Genomic DNA, 21602 nt, shown 5'->3' with positions numbered 1-21602 from the left:
ACTACAGCTCGTCCCGCAAAAAATAAGCCCTCACACCACTCTATTGACGGAAAAATAAAAAAGTTGTGGCTCTCGGAAGGTAAAAACGAAAAAGAAAAAGCAAAACATGGATCAGTTCGGAAAGGGTTAATTACTTTCTAATAAAAAAAAACATTTATGACCACATGTGGGGTATAGCCGTACTTGGGAGAAATTGCTTTACAAATGTTGGGCGGCATTTTCTCCTTTATCCTTTGTGAAATTGAAAAAAAATTCAACATTTTAGTGAAATGTTAAATACTTTTGTGTCAAAAAAGACAAAAGTATAATAGGTATGATACCTTTATTGGCTAACCATAAAAGTTCTATATGCAAGCTTTCAGAGCACTCTGAAAGCTTGCATATAGAACTTTTATGGTTAGCCAATAAAGGTATCATACCTATTATACTTTTGTCTTTTTTGACACAAAAGTATTTAACATTTCATATTGTCTCTGGCTAACACGGTACTACACAACATTTTAGTGGAAATAATGTCGATATTAATTTTCACGGCCTAATTCTAATAAATTCTGCAAAAGACCTGTGGGACCTAAATGCTCACTATACCCCTAGATAGATTCCTTAAGTGGTGTAGTTTCCCAAATGGGGATACTTTTGGGGGGCTTCCACTGTTTCGGTCTCTCAGTGGCTTTGCAAATTCGACATGACGCCCAAAAACTATTCCAGCTAAATTTGAGCTCCAAAAGCCAAATAGCGCTCCTTCCCTTCTAAGCCCCGGTGTGGGTCCAAACAGCAGTTTATTACCACATATGGGGTATTTACGTAATCAGGAGAAATGGTTTTACAAATGTTGGGGTGCTTTTTCTCCTTTATTCCTTGTAAAAATTAAAAAGGTGTACGTGCTTACAGAAAAAAAAAAAAGAGAGTTTTACCTTTACAGACTAATTCCAATGAATTCCGCAAAACTGTGGGGTCAAAATGCTAAATTTACCCCTAGAAAAATTCCTTGAGGGGTGTATTTTCCAAAATGGGGTCACTATTGGGGGGTTTCCACGGTTTTCATCCCTCCAGTGCATTGCAAACGCGACATGGCACTGAAAACTATTCCAGCAAAATCAGAAATCCAAATGGTGCTCCTTCTCTTCTGAGGCCTGCTGTGGGTCCAAACAGCAGTTTATTACCACATATGGGGTATTGCTATAAATCGGAAGAAATTGCTTTACATATGTTGGGGTGTTTTTTCTACTTTATTCCTTGTAAAAATGTCTAAGTTTTTTCACACAAAAAGTAGATTTTCATCTTCACATACTAATTCAAAGAAATTTAGCAAAAAAACTGTGGGTTCAAAATGCTAACTATACCCCTAGATAAATTCCTTGAGGGGTATAGTTTCCAAAATGGGGTCACCTTTGGGGGAGGTCTTTACTGTTTTGGTACAAGACCTATTCAAACCTGACATGGTGGCAAAAATATATTCTAAAAAAAGGAGGCCCCAAAATCCTCTAGGTGCTCCTTTGCTTCTGAGGCCGGTGTTTCAGTCCATTACCGCACTAGAACCACAGGTGGGATATTTCTAAAAACTGCAGAATCTGGGCAATCAATATGGAGTTTCATTTCTTGGGTAAAACCTTCTGTGGTACAGAACAAATGTATTACAAATGCCGAAACGCGCGTCGGGTGAGAGCGTCCCTCCTGTGTGCGACCATGACTTTTGGTATGTAACTTCTCTACATTTGTCAGTCATGTTATATTGGCAGTTCTGACATGATCCAGCCCTCTGTAGTACATCATTATTAGTTTCTCCATTGTGCCGTTCTTGGCATATTTATTAAACATTGTCTGTATTCACCATTGCATATATTAATTGCCACTTCACATTTAGTAAGCATTTGACACACTACATATGTTCCGGCGGTTTCTCTTGGACCTTCAATATATACTTTGTCTGCATTTTGCTACAAATATGTGTGAATAACCTACTACAGCTATTTAATGCTTTGGTCTAGCATAGTTTGACGCCTACTCATTGTGTGACTCATCTTTTTATCCTGTTATGTCTAAATGTAATAAAGTTTATATATTTTTACATTTCTACAATTTGTGCCCAAGTTGCTAATTTTTTCACTTTATAGTATCCCAACAATGGCGCGGCCAGTCTAGAGCAACAAGAACGGTCGGAAACTCAGACCCCGATCCTCCTGAGGAACGGAGGGGGGCACCTGGCAGTTGAGGAAATTCACCAGCATGTCCACATCAAAATACACCACCTGGAACAAGTTTGTTCAAACACCTTGTGATGAAGGGCCCACTCCCATGGGTTGGACCATTCACGACTCAAGTAATCCGCAAACCAATTGTTTACCTTGGGAATGTGGACTGCCGGGAGAGCAAGTACGGAAAAAGCTCTACCCATTTCAGGAAATCTTGGCAGTGCCCTGCCTTGATGATTGCGGTAGGCCACTGCAGTGACATTTTGTAGACTTGGACCTGACTGCCGGCCACCAGTGACAGACAGAGGAAGATCACCCTCAGTTGCATAATGTTGATTGGGGGGGGGAAAGCTTCTTGGTGGAACCAGATGCCCAGGGCCCTGAGATTTCGGAAGGCACATCCCCAACCCTAAAAGGTAGGTGTCTGTGGAGAGTACCTGCCAGCTGGGCAAAAGAAAGGAGCGCCCCTGAGGAATCACCAGGGAGGAGAGCTACCAGAGAAGAAACTGGCAGACAGTCAAGGGAATTAGGAGGAGGAGGGGGGAGGGATTCTCACCAGCTCAATCAGGTGAGACACTGGTAGAGCAGGAAAGGGGGAACGACCCTCAGCTTACGCTATGGTCTTCAGGATATCATAGGCACAACAGTGCAATGGAAACACTGAGTGCCCGCCAGATGTTGGAGAAAGTAGAGGGACAGTGTCACCCGCTGAATAAAATACAAGGGAAAAAAAAAAAAGAAAAAAAAAAAAAAAAAAGACGACACCAAAGACAGCCTCCTACTGACACGAATCTAATTCGAATAAATGATCCAGACAAAGTGGTGTGGCCCAAACTCCAACACAATATGATACTGATCTAAAGCTCCTTGAGAGCATAATGGGCACGAAATATATACTGGTAAATTTTTTTTATTAAATCACTTAAAATGCAAGATAAATGACAGATGGATACTAACAAAAAGCCGAGTGTCACTAGAAAAGAGCTCTAAAAACCATGGGCCTTCATATGGATGTGAATACACACAGGTCACAAGTACTGTTAATATCATGAATCACACTTATTTATATTGTATTTTAAATGACTTAAGAATATATATTTTTTTTTAAGTGTACCAGTATATATTTATTTGGTGCCCATAGGAGCTTAAGATAGGTAGGACACTAATCTAAGACTGACCAGCTCAGTGTTTGTTGACTCCTACAATATATACCCCTCCTTCACTTTTTATGCTTCGTATCACACCTCCTAGTGGCTACAGCATATACCACATAGTCTGTATTCCCCCAATGAGACTAACGAGAAACCTATATTTACAGATGATATTTGAGACTTCCCTGATCCGGTGCAGCTCAATTACTGTACATCATTTTTTCATAAAAATTACTTCAACACTTACTCCATTTCTTCATCAGATGAGGAAGACGATCTAGAGGAACGATCACTCTTCTCACTAGATTTCTCATCTTCTTCCTCCTCTTCATCATCAGAGTAAACTTCACTTGTCTTTAGAGGTTGCTTACGAGCAATAAGCTCAGCTATAAAAAAAAAAAAAATCAACATTTTGCAATTTAAAAAAAAAAACAATCTCTATCCACATTCATATGAATGGCTGCCACGTAATACATTTAAAAAAATAGCCGGGCAGATTACAACCGGTCTGTATCAAACAATTTTGCTACAAGATAAAATAGGTTGACAGTAGTCAAGTGGACCATTCTCTTTAGGCCAGTATACCAAGAGCGAGGTCCCTATTTTGCAGCTGTTTCGAGCGATTAGAACAGGCCAGGAGCTGCGGCCATAATGCAGCCACAATGTTACGATCAAGTAACAAAAAAAAATATAAAAAAAAAAATTTTAAAAAAAAATTATCCTTCTCAACCCACACGCTTAACAAAAAAAGTAATACTGCCCCAAAGGGTTGCAGTAATGCTATGTGATAAATGACAACCTTCTACTCATAGGAGAACAGATGAGAAATACATTTATAAAACGGATCACATACCAAGTAGTCATGCAAGGTATTTTACTCATATATATATATATATATATATATATATATAAAAAGCAAGTGTATGGAGTAGCACTGCAGCCAAATAACCGCACGGTCGATGGAAGACTACAAAACGAGTGACCTCTCCTCGTGGATGATCGAAAGAAATGCGTGGAAGCAGCACTTAGATGTAAAACTATTTAATCACCAAAACTTTCACAGCCATCTTTCACCCACTCTATGAAGGCATTTTCAATCCATCTATGCGGCTTCCATACAAGGAAAATTTATCTAAAAAAAAAAAAAATCATACCAGTCTTGTTCTTTCTCTTCTCTCGCTCTGCTCGCAGCTCCTCCATAGCTTGGGACTTCTTGTCCAATTTCTCATCTCTCTTAGAGCGTCTCTCCTTGTTATGGGAAGTAACCTTCATTTTAAAAAAAACAAACAATAAATGTTTTATATATAACTGAAGCAACCATAAAAAGGTTGTCCAGAAATAGAGAAACATAGCTGCTTTCTTCTAGAAAAAACAAAAAAAAACATAACAGTGCTACACCTGTCCATAGCTTGTAAGTGGTATTACAGCTCCGCCTAATTCACTTCAACAGAGCTGAGCTGCAATACTTGACAACACAGACAAGTGTGGCGCTGTTTCTGGAAGAAAACAGCCATGTTTTTCTAATCCTGGACAACTTCTTTAATCTCCCATAGAGGGGTTGTCCTTTCACTGATCACTGCTACTACTGGTGACCACAGTTCCATGGTTCCTCCTCACCAGTGGGGTAGCGGATGAGTATGTTTTTTCAGGGTTGCTTCAGGTGCTGTGCGGTTTTCTTAGGAACAGTATTGCTTATTCTGTCATCCGCCATAAGATTTTAATCTCTGGATGGAAATGCAACCAGGAGCAGTTTTGGTTTTACCCTTTATTAAGGCCTCATGCACACGACCGTATTTTTTCCCACCCGTAAATACTGGCGTAAATACGGGTCCGTTGTCACACGTATTCGACCCGTTTTGCACCGGTATTTACGGACCCGTGCCCGTAAATATGGGTCCGGTGTCACCCGTATTCCACCCGTATTTACAGGCACGTTTTTGGCGGCGAAATAGCACTGCACTAATCGACAGCCCCTTCTCTCTATCAGTGCAGGATAGAGAAGGGACAGCCCTTTCTGTAATAAAAGTTAAAGAAATTCATACTTACCCGGCCGTTGTCTTGGTGACGCGTCCCTCTCTTCACATCCAGCCCGACATCCCTGGATGACGCGGCAGTCCATGTGACTGCTGCAGCCTGTGATTGACCTGTGATTGGCTGCAGCGGTCACATGGGCTGAAACGTCATCCAGGGACGGCCAGGACGTCGGGCCGGATGTCGAGAGGGACGAGTCACCAAGGCAATGGCCGGGAGACCGGACTGGAGGAAGCAGGAAGTTCTCGGTAAGTATGAACGTCTTATTTTTTACAGGTTGCTCTTTATTCTGATCGGTAGTCACTGTCCAGGGTGCTGAAAGAGTTACTGCCGATCAGTTAACTCTTTCAGCTCCCTGGACAGTGACTATTTACTGACGTCCCTTAGCAACGCTGCCGTAATGACGGGTGCACACATGTAGCCACCCGTCATTACGGGAGCTCCATAGACTTCTATGGGCTGTCCGTGCCGTTATCATGGCCTGAAATAGGACATGTTCTATCTTTTTCAACGGCACGGGCACCTTCCCGTAAGAAAACGGGAAGGTACCCGTGGCCAATAGAAGTCTATGAGCCCGTTATTACGGGTCGTAATTACGGGAGTTTTTACGGTCGTGTGCATGAGGCCTTAACCTGTCATGTTTGATGTATAATTAATCTGAGAAAGGTTGAACTTGTTGGGCAGAAGATTTTTTTAACCCAAGGCTTTATCCACACGAGCGCGTCAAATTTGCGTCCACAAGAAAAAAAACTGACCATGTTCATCCATATGGTTTCTGTCTGCCATTAGTTTTTCTCCTGAGCAAGCACTTCTTGGTTTCACTTGTTTTGATCCGTGAAAAACAGACAGAACACATGAGAAAACAGGATTTTTTGAGTACGGACTGTAAATTCCTTTTCTCATCCAGTTCATTGGGGGGACACAGACATAGGTATATGCTGTGGCCTCTAGGAGGCTTGAATAAGAAGAAAAAAAAAAAAAAAAAAAAAGCTAAAAGTCGCCCCTCCTACAGGATATACCCTGCCCAGTCACTGGGCTATTCAGTTTGTAGGAGTAGATAAAAGGGCTATGTCAAACACATGAGAATTCCTCATACTGACATCCATAAACAAAAACAAAAAAACACAAAAAAAAACAACAATGCTTGGGAGCCGTGTCCCCCATTGACCTGGACAAGAAAAGGATTTTATGGTGAGTACTCAAACATCCTATTTCCTTGTTCGTGAGATTGAGGGACAGAACCTGTGGGACAACCTAGAACAATCTCCTGGGGTGGAAACAGAACACAGGACATGGTAACCTGTTTCACAGATGTCTGCAAGACCTTGTGACCTAGGGAAGCGTCTGCAGAAGCAAAAGGTGTGCACCTGGTAGAACTTGACAAAAGTGTGCAAAGCAGACCACGTGACTGCCTTGCACAATTGAAGGGCAGAGAGAGGCATGATGCCACACAGTCCAGGAAGCTCCAACCGCTCCGGTAAAGTGGGCCATGACCTGGAAAGGGAGAACCTTTCCCAGAGCCTGATCAGCCTCACGAACAATCATTCAAAGCCACCAAAGACATTCTTTACTAAGGGGACACTGGTGGCAGAAGTGTTGAGAGGTGCTACTTAGGCTGGTGGGTGACTGAGGAGCTGACTAACTTGTCCCCCGTCTTCACAGGCAGGTTGGACAGCAGTGCATTTGCAATAAGACACCGAGCGCCCGCCAAGGAGAGGACACAGGTCAGATCTGTGTCCTATATTCTAGCTGGATTTAAAAAACATGAAAAAAGAAAAAATCTTTGGTAGAGACTGCTGCATTAGCAGAAGTGTCTTCCTCCTATGGACACTAAGCTAAGACGGAGTAGCTCAGGGTCTGTGGGCAGGGTATATGCTGTAGGAGGGCCACTTTTTTCATTTCTTAGTGTCAAGCCTCCTAGTGGCAACATGGTCTGTGTTCCCCAATGTAACGAACGAGAAATATTTTCGGGTGAATAGGTCTTATGTAAACATGTAATCCTTTGTAAAAAAAAAAAATTCGTTTTTTGGGCATTTTTAGAAATCTAAAATTTGTACCTGAGCCTGAGCTTCCAGTATCTGGGTTTGTTTTTTCTTTTCTTGCTCCTCATCATGCTTCTTCTTTTTCTCTTTCTTCTCTTTGCGCTTTGCAGTTTTGAGTTTTTTCTTAATTTCAAACCTACAAAATAGAATCAAATTGTAAACGTCAAAATAGATGAATTACCTTTAAAGAGACTCTGTCACCACATTATAAGTGTCCTATCTCCTATATAAGGAGATGGGCGCTGTAATGTAGGTGACAGTAATGCTATTTAAAAAACCGATCTTTTTTCACAACGTTAGGAGCGATTGTGGTTTATGCTAATGAGCTTTCTTAATGCCCAAGTGGGCGTACTTTTACTTTCGACCAAGTGGGCGTTGTACAGAGGAGTGCATGACGCTGACCAATCAGCATCATGCACTCCTCTCCATTCATTTAAACTACACTAGCGATATAGTTATATCACTATGTGCAGCCTCATACACAAGCCCTAACATTACTAGTGTCCTGATAATGAATACACATGAAATCCAGCCTGGACGTCGTGTACTCAGAATCCTGACACTTCTGACTCTTTTTTGTGAGATTCCAGCAACGGATACGAAATCTCGCGAGATCACGGAGCTAAACGAGATTTGGTTTCACTTGGCGGAATCTCACAAAAAAAAAAAAAAAAAAGATTCAGAAGTGTCAGGATTCTGAGTACACATGACGTCCAGGCTGGATTTCATGTGTATTCATTATCAGGACACTGTAGTAATGTTAGGGCTTGTGTATGAGGCTGCACATAGCGATATATCTATATCGCTAGTGCAGTGTAAATGAATGGAGAGGAGTGCATGATGCTGATTGGTCAGCGTCATGCACTCCTCTGTACAACGCCCACTTGGTCGAAAGTAAAAGTACGCCCACTTGGGCATTAAGAAAGCTCATTAGCATAAACCAAAATCGCTCCTAACGTTGTGAAAAAAAAGATAGTTTTTTTAAATAAAAAGCATTACTGTCACCTACATTACAGCACCCATCTCCTTATGTAGGAGATAGGGCACTTATAATGTGGTGACAGAGCCTCTTTAACTGGTTCCCGACCGCTGGCTGTATTTTTACGGCCAGCGGTCAGGGTCCTTAAAACCCGAGCCATAGACTTTTTACGGCTCGGGTTTTAACTTGCTGCCCGCGTGATCAGGCAGCTGAATGTCGGGTCTCCGGCTGTCAGTGACTGCCGGGGACCCTGAGGAGAGGATAGAAGCAGCTTTCGTTGCTTCTGTCTTCTCCGATGTCTTTTTACACAGCGCTCAATGAACGCTGTGTATAGGAATAGAGACAGCAGCAGCGGCGCTGATATCCCCTGTAATTGGGGCTGTTGTGCAGCTCCAGTTACAGTGGAAAAACATGGTGTAAAAGAAAGAAAAAAATATATATAAAGTTCCCCAAAGGTCTTTTTTAACATTTTGAGGGACAGACCATAGTAATAAAAAAAAATAGTAAAGTCAAGTGCAAAAAAAAATTAAAGAAATACGCATAAAATACCCACCCCAAAAAAAAACGTTCCCCTCCGCCAATCATTGTTGTAACGATAGCGCTGACCCTAGTACCCTAATATAGACATGTAATATATTAAAATTTACGGTAGACAATGACGATCACAAATAAAAGGTCTATTTTAGGGTAAAACTATATTACCCAAAAAAATAGCTGAAACGTAAAAAAAGCTTATTTTTTTACTATTATTTTCAAACTTTATGAATAAAAACACTAAAATAGCAAAAAAAGGTGTGTATAAAAACGATAAAAGAAGAAACCTGCATTGTCTACGGAAAAAACGTCGCACAAATCACGTCGTTAGCCCAACAAATAAAAAAGTTATAGCTATTTAACTAACACGTGCTAAAAATGGCTAAACGGTGTCTGGTCCTGAAGGTGCAAAATAGCCCGATCCTGAACTGGTTAAAAACAAAAAACAACATACTCGCCAGAAAAACAGGTCACTCTACAGTCTCCAGCAACCGTATAGTGCAATCTGATATCTTGAGACTCGAGGGTTAACTACACCCCCAGTACCAATAAAGACCAGCATAGGGAACACTGACATTCACAATGTATAGAATAGTAAAAAAGTTAGTCAGAATACCGTCTTTTAAGCACTTCTCGTTTCTCAATCCGGTTAAACAACTCTTGCTCACGTTCCTTCTCGGTCATCTGCTCCAGACGAGCCCTGTCCTCTTCATCACCCATAAGGTCATCTCCATATCCATCACAGAACTCCTCTTCCTCCGAAGAGGAGTCCGAATCAGAGCTCGAGGAAGAACTGTTGCTATCAGAGTCTGATACTTCACCTGGAAATAAGAATTTGCAATACATAAGCCACGTTAGAAGAGAAATTCCATTGAGGGGCATCTTAAAAAGTCTAGAGGCCATGCTAAATCTATTAGGCCATGCTGGTCGCTTTCACTGGCCGCCAATAAGTGACATACATGGGTAGCCCCCTCCCTGTCAAAGGATTTAAATGCTGCGGTTGCTATTGACCTCAGCATTTAATAGGTTAAATGGTCGAGATTGGAGGTTTCTCCAATCCTAGCCTAAGCATCATGTCGGGCTCACAGTCACAGCCAGGCTACTGCGGTGATCGTGCGAGCACAGCTTCTGTGCCTGCATGATCACAATCACGTACATGCACGGCGGAATGTGCAAACGGTTGCCTTTCCATAATGTACATGTACGTGATTATGCGTTAAGGTGTTATCAAGGATCCAACCACTAATGCATGGATGTTGCCTAGTACTGACCCCTCCAATCACACATGTTGGACTCAAATTCAGGTGGTGGAGAATATTTCTCCAGATTTAAACAACTCAAGAATTCTACTCACCTTCTTCAGGTGCAGAACTCTCTCCCGAGCTATCCTTTCCAGAGCTGCCAGAAGAGGCGCCCTTGTTAGTAGTCTTCTTCATGGATACTTTCTTGTCCAGTCCTTTTCCAGGTTTTCCTTTTTTCTTGTTTTTGACGCCTCCAACTGTCCACTATGAAGCACAATTGAAAACATTTTAAAATTACATTTTATAAAAAGCCACCATTTTGTATTTGCCACTTGGCAACCATTTAAAGCGAAGATCGACTTTAGTAAAACCGTTGCATTTTCTGCAATTCCTTTTTATATAGCCACCTACCAAATTGTTACCTTTACAAGCAGAGCCAACACCAGTGATTATCACACCAGTACTGACAACAGAACTGGGAATCCTGTTACATTGTCTGTATCATGAATGGAAAGACGAGGAGTTGTCATGACAGAGTCAGGATATCATTACAGACCCGCTCCATTCAGAGGATATCAGAGTTAAATACTTGGTACTTGTGATCACATCTGCATTACCCGAATATAGCTGTAAAGCAAACTCCTGAGCGAAAGCTATACATGAGGGAATTGCAGTATGGGCAATTCCCTGATACATAAAGATAAAAGTAACAAAGGTAAAAAAATGATGTATATTTGAATCAGCTACATAGTCCTACCTTGAAATACGGATAAAGCCAAACCAAGGAATACTCACCTCATCATCACTATCTGAGGTCTCAGAGTCTGAGGTTGCGGCAGGTTTGCTCACTGGTTGTTCCTTCTCCTCAGAATCACTTCTCTTGCGCTTGGCAAGGGAAAGCAGCTCCTAAAAGGAAAATATAGGATCATATTCTCAAATTGGAATCAGTTGTATTGTTTCCTTTACCAACGTTTACTACAAATCTGCATTTTAACCCCTTCCCGACATGCACCGTACATGTACGGCGCTGTCGGGAGGTGCTTCCCGCAAAGCGCAGTATATGTACGGCGCAGTGATTGTGCGGGCTCAGAAGCAGAGCCGGCACCATCACCGCGGGGTGACAGCTGGCACCCTCCTGTAACTGCCAGAACCGGAGCTACTCTCCGATCCGGCAGATTAACCCCTCAGATGCTGCGCTCAATAGAGCGCAGCATCTGATGGGTTGCCAATCGGGTGAAAACCTAGTGATGCAATCGCTGGGTTGCTGTGGCAATCGGACGCCAGAAAATGGCGTCCGAGTCTGCCTTGTACGGGAGCCGATGAGGACCCGCCTTCGGCGTGTCCTCATAGGCGTGCTGTCAGTGAATAACCGACAGCGCTAATACACTGCACTTCGTATGTAGTGCAGTGTATTAGAGTAGCGATCGGGGCATCAGGCCCTCATGTCCCCTAGTGGGACAAGTCAAAAAAGTAAAAAAAAGTTAATAAAAATGTGGTAAAACAATAAAAACACACACATTTCAAATAAAAATAAAGCTAAACTGACTTTTTTCCCATAGTAAGTCTTTTATTATGGGAAAAAAACGTAAAAATTAAAAAAACTACGCATAATTAGTATCGCCGCGTCCGTAACGACCCAAACTACAAAACTTTTATGTAATTTATCCCGCACGGTGAACGCTGTAAAAAAAAAAAAAAAAAAAAATGAAAAACAGCGCCAGAATCTTTGTTTTTAGGTCATATCTCCTTCCAAAAAATGCTATAAAAAGTGATCAAAAAGTCACATTTACTCCAAAATGGTACTAATAAAAACGACAATCCGTCCCGGAAAAAATAATAACTGACACCGCTTTGTGCACGCAAAAATAAAAAAGTTATGGGTCTTAGAATATGGCGACACAGAAAACAAATGATTTTATAAAAAAAGTGATATTGTGCAAAAGCTGCAATACATAAAAAAAACTATATAAATTTGGTATCGCCGTAATCGTATCGACCCGCAGAATAAAGCTAACATGTAATTTAGGGCGCACTGTGGATGCCGATAAAAAAAAACAATAAAAAACGATTCCAGAATTGCTTGTTATTGGTAATTTCCTTTACCAAAAAATGAAATAAAAAGTGATCAAAAAGTCGTATGTGTTCTAAAATGGTACCAATAAAATCTACAGCCCGTCTCGCAAAAAACAAGCCCGCACACAGCTCAATCAACTGAAAAACAAAAAAGTTACGGCACTAGTAATGCGGTGATGAAAAATCTCTCAATGCGCAGGCCGGAGGGGAACATTCCTTCAGTTTCAGGGCCCTAGTATTGAGGAACTAGGAAAGGGAATGGACATAGCACATCCGCTAGAAGCGAGGGCGCCCGTATTATACCAGCGCAAAACTTTCCCAGTAATATTTCCCAAACTACGAAGGAGAAAAAGTCCCCAAAAGGTGCAGAGCGTTACAAAAGGGGGAGTGAGAAAGAAAACCGTTTATCAGTGTGACACCGGCCTGCGCATAACGGATCGCTTCACATCGTAACACACATCTATGGAGAAGTGTATTATTTACCCCATTATTATACCCTCTTATTATGCCCTGAGGTACTCCGCACAGATTACATATACCACTGATATACTCCGCACAGATTACATATGCCCTGATATACTCCGCACAGATTACATATGCCACCACATTATAAACGGAAATACCAGCAAAACCCCAAACGGAACTATTACCAAGCAAAATCCATGCTCAAAATGGCAGTCTATTCCTTCTTAGCCCTACAGCGTGCCCAAACAGCAATTTATGGCCACAAGTAAGGCATTACCATACCCGGGAGAACCCGCTTTACAATTTATGGGGTAAGATTCTCTAGGGGCACAACATCTTGTGCGGTGAATGGGCAGATTAGTGGAAAAATTGCAATTTTCACTTTGCACCATCCACGGCGTATTCATTTCTGAAAAACACCTGTGGAGTCTAAATTCTCACTACACCCCTTGATAAATGCCTTTAAGGGTGTAGTTTCTAAAACAGGGTCACTTTTGTTTGGTACATCAGGGGTTTTGCAAATGCAACATGGCGTCCGCAAACCATTCCAGAAAAATCTACGCTCCAAAAGATAAATACCGCTCCTTTTCTTCTGAATGCTCCCATATACGTAAACAGCCTATTATAACCACATATGGGGTGTTACCGTACTCGGGAGAAATTACTTTACAAATGTTGGGGTGCTTTTTCTTCTCTATTCCTTGTAAAAATGAAAAATCTTGATCTAAAACTACATCTTGTTGGAAAACAAAATTATTTTTCATTTTCATAGCTGAATTCTAATTAATTCAGCAAAAAACCTTTGGGATCAAAATTTTCACTATACCCCTAGATGATTCCTCAGGGGGTGCAGTTTCCCAAATGGAGTCAATTTTGGGGTGTTTCCACTGTACTAGTACTACAGGGGCTCAGCAAATGTGACATGGCGCCCAGACACTATCCAAAATCCAAATGGTGCTAGTTCCATTCTGAGCCCTACCGTGTGTCCAAACAGATGTTTGTGACCACATGTGGGGTATTGTTTTACTCGGGAGAAGTTGCTTTACAAATTTTATGGTGCTTTTTCTCCTTCAGTCCTTGTGGAAATGAAAAAAAAAAAAACCTAAACCTACATTTTATTTGAAAAAAATGTAGATTTTCATTTTTACAGCCTACTTCCAATAAGTTCTGTAAAACACCTGTGAGGTCAAACTGCTCACTGTACTCCTAGATAATTTCCTCATGGGGTGTAGTTTCCAAAATGGGGTCACTTGTTGGGGGTTTCCACTGTTTTGTCACCTTAGGGGCTTTGCAAATGTGACATGGCCTCCGCAAACCTTTCCTGCTAAATTTGAGCTCCAAGAGCCAAATGGCGCTCTTTCCCTTCTAAGCCCTGCCGTGTGTCCAAACAGCCGTTTATTACCACATGTGGGGTATTGTTTTACTCGGGAGAAATTTCTTTACAAATTTTATGGTGCTTTTTCTCCTTTAGTCCTTGTGGAAATGAAAAAAAATTAGCTAAACCTACATTTTATTTGAAAAAAATGTAGATTTTCATGGCCTAGTTCCAAAAATGAATGCAAAAAAACTGGCCGGTCAAAATTCTTGCTACACCCCTAGATAAATTCCTCGAGGGGTGTAGTTTCCCAAATGGGGTCACTTTTGGGGGGTTTCCACTGTTTTAGTTCCACTAGACCTGTTCAAAGCTGACATGGTGCCTAAAATATATTCTAATAAAAAGGAGACCCAAAATCCACCAGGTGCTCCTTTGCTTCTGAGGCCGGTGCTTCAGTCCAGTAGCACACTAGGGCCACATGTGGGATATTTCCTAAAACTGCAGAACCAGGGCAATAAATATTGAGTTGCATTTCTTGGGTAAAACATTCTGTGGTACAAAAAAAATGGATTCAAAATGAATTTCTGGAAAAAAATAATGAACTTTGTAAATTTCACCTCTACTTTGCCTTAATTCCTGCGCAATGTCTAAAGGGTTAAGAAACTTTCTAAATGCTGTTTTGAATACTTTGAGGAGTGCAGTTTTGAAAATGGGGTGACTTATTGGGGGTTTCTAATACCTAAGGACCTCAAAGCCACGTCACAACTGAACTGGCCCCTGTAAAAATAGCATTTTTAAATTTTCTTGAAAATGTGAGAAATTGCTGCTAAAGTTCTAAGCCTTGTAACGTCCTAGAAAAATAAAATGTTCAAAAAACGATGCCAATCTAAAGTAGACATATGGGGAATGTTAGTTAGCAACATTTTTGTGTGGTATAACTGCCTGTCTTACAAGCAGATACATTTAAATTGAGAAAAATGCTAATTTTTGCAATTTTTCGCTAAATTTTGGTGTTTATCACAATTAAATACTGAATGTATCGGGCAAATTTTGCCAGTAACAAAGTCCAATGTGTCACGAGAAAACAATCTCAGAATCACTTGGATAGGTAAATGAAGGAGAAAATTTGGATCTTTGCGAGGGCGCTGCTGTGTGGTGGAAATGATAAAAACCAGGTCCAGGGTATAATGTTCAAGAAGTTTTATTCCAATAAGTGGCTACGCGTTTCAACGCTGAACAAGCGTCTTCCTCAGGCCATGTGAATAATACGTTGACAGCATTTATATAACATGTGAGTTCAAATAGGTTTGAGTGAAAAAACCGCCAAATCTGACGGGGTCAAGGTGCGATCGTGACGTCACACCCGGCTTTTTTTCTTCTCTCTTTCACTCCTCGTGCGTGGTCATAAAAACACATTTGCGGTATTACAAAGGTAAAAACATTCCTTAGTTAAAAAATACATAAAGTACATTTTTGCAGACAGCAGGGAGAAAATGAGTACAATACGTAGAAAATAAAAATGAAAATAAAAATATCCAAGTTTACGGTCCAAAACTCTTGTATATAATTATCTTAAGGGAGGATCGAGTACTAAGAGATTAATAGGTAGTTGGCGCTAATTGGTAATGAAAATGATTGTTTTAGCACAAACTTGAAGGTACTGGGCAAGCGCTTGTGTTGCTGAGTTACACTGAGACGAGCTAGGACGCTAATCCGTTGTCAGGGCAACCAAAGGGGTTTGGAGCCGCAAAATACACTGAGAATGCAAACACATAAAATAAATAAAATGCATTCTTGTGGACAGCAAGGGGAGAGGAAGTACAATAAGGGAAATATTGAAAGTAAAAAATAAGTAAATAAAAATGGACATATACTGGGTTACGATCTATACCTCTGGTGAGAAGTTTTGTAAGAAGCGGATTCCTGGTTTGGAAACGGGCTAGCGCTATTTGGTAATGTAAATGATGATTTGAACACAGTCTTGGATACACTGGGTGAACAGTTGTGTTAGTGGGAGACAGTGGAGGGTGCTATGACGCTGATCCGTTGTCAGGGCAACCAAAGGGGATCGGAGCCACGGGACCCGCGGGGCGAGCGGGGCACACTGAAGGTAGGAAGATATGAGATTATACACCAAATGTTGTAGTGTATTGGCCAAAGGGGAAAGGTACTTGGATTCGGTGTGGGACTGGTAGCAACATTCCTTTGTAAAAGGAATGTATTATTGAGGGAAGATGTGTGATTGGGGGATGTTGAGAATTGCGCAATTTTTGAAGCACAATCTTTTAGGATCCTAATGGTATTTTGTACTTGTGTTGCTAGATCGCAAGGAAAGGCAGCGGCACTCGCCTCCGACGCCGGGAGAGCCCAGATGGACCGCAGCCAAAGAACAAAAGCCGACGGACCAACGCCACCGCGGGTGAGTGTTGACCACTAATTGTATGCATTAATTTCGAATGGAGTAGTTTAGCTGCAATGCATTTGATTCAGTTTAGAATGTATTGGCTGCTGGAGGACCCTGTGGAGAGAAGACTGGGTTTCCCCCCCCTCCATGGTGGTCTGGGGTGTCAGTGTACCAAAAAAATCGTATTGTGTACACACCGTCAAATGATAAATTTGCTTATGTGGATTGTTCAAAACAATGATATATAGTGGTCCAATGTTGATTAGCGTTTGTTTGGAAACTTGAGGGGTTTGCTCGGGAGTAGAGTGTGTATTAGTCCAATGTCGATTCGGAAATATCGTTCAAACCCCCTGGGTGTAGTGTTTGTAGTTTGAAAATCCAATAGTTTTCCCTCTGCTTAAGTTTATTGAATCTGTTGGGAACATCTGGGTGAATTTCTTCGATAGGTGTGATTGTAAGTTGGTTGAATTGACACTTGTGTACGTGGGTAAAGTGGCGGGACACACTATGTTTCTGGAAGCCTGTATTCACATTGAACCTGTGTTGGTTTACCCTGGATCTCAGACATTGTGTAGTTCTACCTATGTACTGGAGCTGGCATGTACATTCCATTAGGTAGATTACATAAGAACTGCTACAGCTAAGAGGTGATTTGATTGGGAAGGATTCTTTTGTAACTGCCGATGTATATGTGTATTTTTTATTGGTAATGCTGTTACAGCACAGACAGCGGGGGTGACCGCACTTGTAAGAGCCGTTTGGTTTGGCCAAGAAGGTTGCTTGCGTTGTTTTAGGTTTACGGACTCTACTGGGGGCCAAGATGTTTTTCAGGGTCAAGGATCGTTTGAACGTGATGCTTGGCTGAGCTGGTATCACATCTTTAAGGTAGGGGTCATTTTTAATAAGGTGCCAATGTTTACGTAATATTGCCCTGACTGTTTTGTTCCCTTCATTAAAGGTAGTGATAAAATTGGTTTTGTATTTGTTTGGTTCTGGCTTTTTTTGTACTGGGTTTAGGCAGAGATCTTGGGTCAGTGCCGATGCTTTGTGCCGTGCATCTCTAATTAGGTTTAAGGGGAAGTTCTTTTCCCTAAACCTGGAGAGAAGGTTTAGGGAAAAGAACTTCCCCTTAAACCTAATTAGAGATGCACGGCACAAAGCATCGGCACTGACCCAAGATCTCTGCCTAAACCCAGTACAAAAAAAGCCAGAACCAAACAAATACAAAACCAATTTTATCACTACCTTTAATCAAGGGAACAAAACAGTCAGGGCAATATTACGTAAACATTGGCACCTTATTAAAAATGACCCCTACCTTAAAGATGTGATACCAGCCCAGCCAAGCATCACGTTCAAACGATCCTTGACCCTGAAAAACATCTTGGCCCCCAGTAGAGTCCGTAAACCTAAAACAACGCAAGCAACCTTCTTGGCCAAACCAAACGGCTCTTACAAGTGCGGTCACCCCCGCTGTCTGTGCTGTAACAGCATTACCAATAAAAAATACACATATACATACATCGGCAGTTACAAAAGAATCCTTCCCAATCAAATCACCTCTTAGCTGTAGCAGTTCTTATGTAATCTACCTAATGGAATGTACATGCCAGCTCCAGTACATAGGTAGAACTACACAATGTCTGAGATCCAGGGTAAACCAACACAGGTTCAATGTGAATACAGGCTTCCAGAAACATAGTGTGTCCCGCCACTTCACCCACGTACACAAGTGTCAATTCAACCAACTTACAATCACACCTATCGAAGAAATTCACCCAGATGTTCCCAACAGATTCAATAAACTTAAGCAGAGGGAAAACTATTGGATTTTCAAACTACAAACACTACACCCAGGGGGTTTGAACGATATTTCCGAATCGACATTGGACTAATACACACTCTACTCCCGAGCAAACGCCTCAAGTTTCCAAACAAACGCTAATCAACATTGGACCACTATATATCATTGTTTTGAACAATCCACATAAGCAAATTTATCATTTGACGGTGTGTACACAATACGATTTTTTTGGTACACTGACACCCCAGACCACCATGGAGGGGGGGGAAACCCAGTCTTCTCTCCACAGGGTCCTCCAGCAGCCAATACATTCTAAACTGAATCAAATGCATTGCAGCTAAACTACTCCATTCGAAATTAATGCATACAATTAGTGGTCAACACTCACCCGCGGTGGCGTTGGTCCGTCGGCTTTTGTTCTTTGGCTGCGGTCCATCTGGGCTCTCCCGGCGTCGGAGGCGAGTGCCGCTGCCTTTCCTTGCGATCTAGCAACACAAGTACAAAATACCATTAGGATCCTAAAAGATTGTGCTTCAAAAATTGCGCAATTCTCAACATCCCCCAATCACACATCTTCCCTCAATAATACATTCCTTTTACAAAGGAATGTTGCTACCAGTCCCACACCGAATCCAAGTACCTTTCCCCTTTGGCCAATACACTACAACATTTGGTGTATAATCTCATATCTTCCTACCTTCAGTGTGCCCCGCTCGCCCCGCGGGTCCCGTGGCTCCGATCCCCTTTGGTTGCCCTGACAACGGATCAGCGTCATAGCACCCTCCACTGTCTCCCACTAACACAACTGTTCACCCAGTGTATCCAAGACTGTGTTCAAATCATCATTTACATTACCAAATAGCGCTAGCCCGTTTCCAAACCAGGAATCCGCTTCTTACAAAACTTCTCACCAGAGGTATAGATCGTAACCCAGTATATGTCCATTTTTATTTACTTATTTTTTACTTTCAATATTTCCCTTATTGTACTTCCTCTCCCCTTGCTGTCCACAAGAATGCATTTTATATATTTTATGTGTTTGCATTCTCAGTGTATTTTGCGGCTCCAAACCCCTTTGGTTGCCCTGACAACGGATTAGCGTCCTAGCTCGTCTCAGTGTAACTCAGCAACACAAGCGCTTGCCCAGTACCTTCAAGTTTGTGCTAAAACAATCATTTTCATTACCAATTAGCGCCAACTACCTATTAATCTCTTAGTACTCGATCCTCCCTTAAGATAATTATATACAAGAGTTTTGGACCGTAAACTTGGATATTTTTATTTTCACTATTTTTTATTTTCTACGTATTGTACTCATTTTCTCCCTGCTGTCTGCAAAAATGTACTTTATGTATTTTTTAACTAAGGAATGTTTTTACCTTTGTAATACCGCAAATGTGTTTTTATGACCACGCACGAGGAGTGAAAGAGAGAAGAAAAAAAGCCGGGTGTGACGTCACGATCGCACCTTGACCCCGTCAGATTTGGCGGTTTTTTCACTCAAACCTATTTGAACTCACATGTTATATAAATGCTGTCAACGTATTATTCACATGGCCTGAGGAAGACGCTTGTTCAGCGTTGAAACGCGTAGCCACTTATTGGAATAAAACTTCTTGAACATTATACCCTGGACCTGGTTTTTATCATTTCCACCACACAGCAGCGCCCTCGCAAAGATCCAAATTTTCTCCTTCATTTCCCTTCAACAAAGCGGTCCCCTTGGGATACCGACTCGGATCTGGCAGCAGCACCGTGGTTTTACTTGCCCTTTGAAAACCCTACCTAGGTGAGCATGATACATGCCCTCTCGTCTCCTTCTTTACCCACTGATTTGCACAAGGTGGCGCCGTGTGTTCTTTTTCTCTCTTCCCCCTTGGATAGGTAAAAGCATTCCGGAGTTATTACCATATAAAGTGAAACATGTCAGATTTGAAAAATGAGGCTCTGTCAGGAAGGTCAAAAGCGGCCAAAGAGGGAAGGGGTTAAGCTTCGTTCACGTCTGAGCTTTCCGTCGGAATGGAGCCCTGACTGACACAAACGGAAACCATAGGTTTCCGTTTCCATCACCATTGCTTTCAATGGTGACGGATCTGGTGATAAGGGTTTCCATTTGTCTCAGTTGTGCAAGGGTTCCGTCGTTGTGACGGAATCAAGGGCGTAGTCGACCAATGGTGATGGAAACAGAAACCTTTGGTTTCCGTTTGTGTCAATCGGGCGCAGATGTGAACGAAGCCTTACACTCATTGAAATGGCTGAAACAACAACTTTGATGGAGTTGATTGCAAGGACTCGAACTGCTGGAACCGCCTATTAGAATCCATTCATCTGACGAGGGCATGTGGACAAGGGTTTTCCTACTTGGGAAATGCCTTTTAATGAGAACTTCCACCATGGAGAGAATCTCTTACACATGAAAAAATATTTACCAGAAAATCCCTGCTTAGACGTATGATAATTTGGCGCAAAAACGAAATCTCACTAAAGCCTAAGGTCAAATGCACACGATTCGTATTAAGTGTAGATTTGTCGTGCAAACTTTCGTGAGGCACATCTGCAGAGTAATACAGTACAAGCCAAGTAAGTGAGATTTTAAGAAATCTCATCTACAGATTGCATATTTCTTCGGCGCGTAAATCGACCTGCGGTGTGGATTTAAAATCCGCAGCATGTCAATTTATCTTGCATGTCGGCTTGCAAATGGTATAAGACTAGTTTAAATAAAAACGCAACAAAATCAGCAGCACAAAACCGAACCTATCCAAGCATCAAAATGTAAAAACCGCATCCAAAACACTTTTAGGTGCGCATTATACCTGCAGAATTACCAGTGTTTGATGCAGATTTTCTGTACAAAATTCCAAAACGCGTGCATGTAGCCTAAAATGTCCCCAGAAATTAAGCATTTCGAAAAACGGGTCCTAAAAAAACAAAAACCCTTCTACAATGTAGGTTGGTTGGAAAAGCATGCCTGGTGGTCTGTCCTAGGGTACACACTTATTTTTTTCTTGTTAGTTTCAGTTTTCTTATTTTAATTCATACGCACATAAATCCCTTAAGGCCTGGTTCCCACGTAGCGTAAACGCTGCGGAATTTCCGCAACGATATTTGCTGAAATACCGCAGAATTTACAGTAGCAGCATAGTGGATGAGATTTAGAAAACCTCATGCCCACACTGCGTGGTTACTTGACCTGCGATGCAGAATTTTTGTTGAATTTCTTTAGCGGGTTTTCCCCATTGTATTCAACGGGAATACAAAACCAGCAACAGAAAAATAAATAAATCATACTTACCCAGAACGCCCTCCTTCCTGAAGTCCAGCCTCCTGGGATGCTTTTATCCCATGTGAGCTCCGTAGCCAATCACAGC

General features: G+C 41.7%; 1 protein-coding gene across 1 annotated transcript in view; it reads right to left on the bottom strand.

Moving 5' to 3' along the window:
- RTF1 (RTF1 homolog, Paf1/RNA polymerase II complex component) overlaps window positions 1-21602 on the bottom strand; it is a 71669-nt gene that overhangs the window by 33822 nt on the left and 16245 nt on the right. Inside the window, exons 2-7 of the mRNA XM_075843318.1 lie at window positions 10966-11076; window positions 10284-10434; window positions 9546-9750; window positions 7432-7552; window positions 4498-4609; window positions 3591-3729 (exon numbers count right to left, since the gene is read on the bottom strand). Coding sequence (XP_075699433.1) covers window positions 3591-3729; window positions 4498-4609; window positions 7432-7552; window positions 9546-9750; window positions 10284-10434; window positions 10966-11076 — 839 coding nt within the window. The remainder of the gene's footprint in view (window positions 1-3590; window positions 3730-4497; window positions 4610-7431; window positions 7553-9545; window positions 9751-10283; window positions 10435-10965; window positions 11077-21602) is intronic.

This window comes from Rhinoderma darwinii, chromosome 12, assembly GCF_050947455.1.
Source record: "Rhinoderma darwinii isolate aRhiDar2 chromosome 12, aRhiDar2.hap1, whole genome shotgun sequence".
NCBI classification, from domain to species: domain Eukaryota; kingdom Metazoa; phylum Chordata; class Amphibia; order Anura; family Rhinodermatidae; genus Rhinoderma; species Rhinoderma darwinii.
This window is presented reverse-complemented; position numbering and strand designations above follow the sequence as displayed.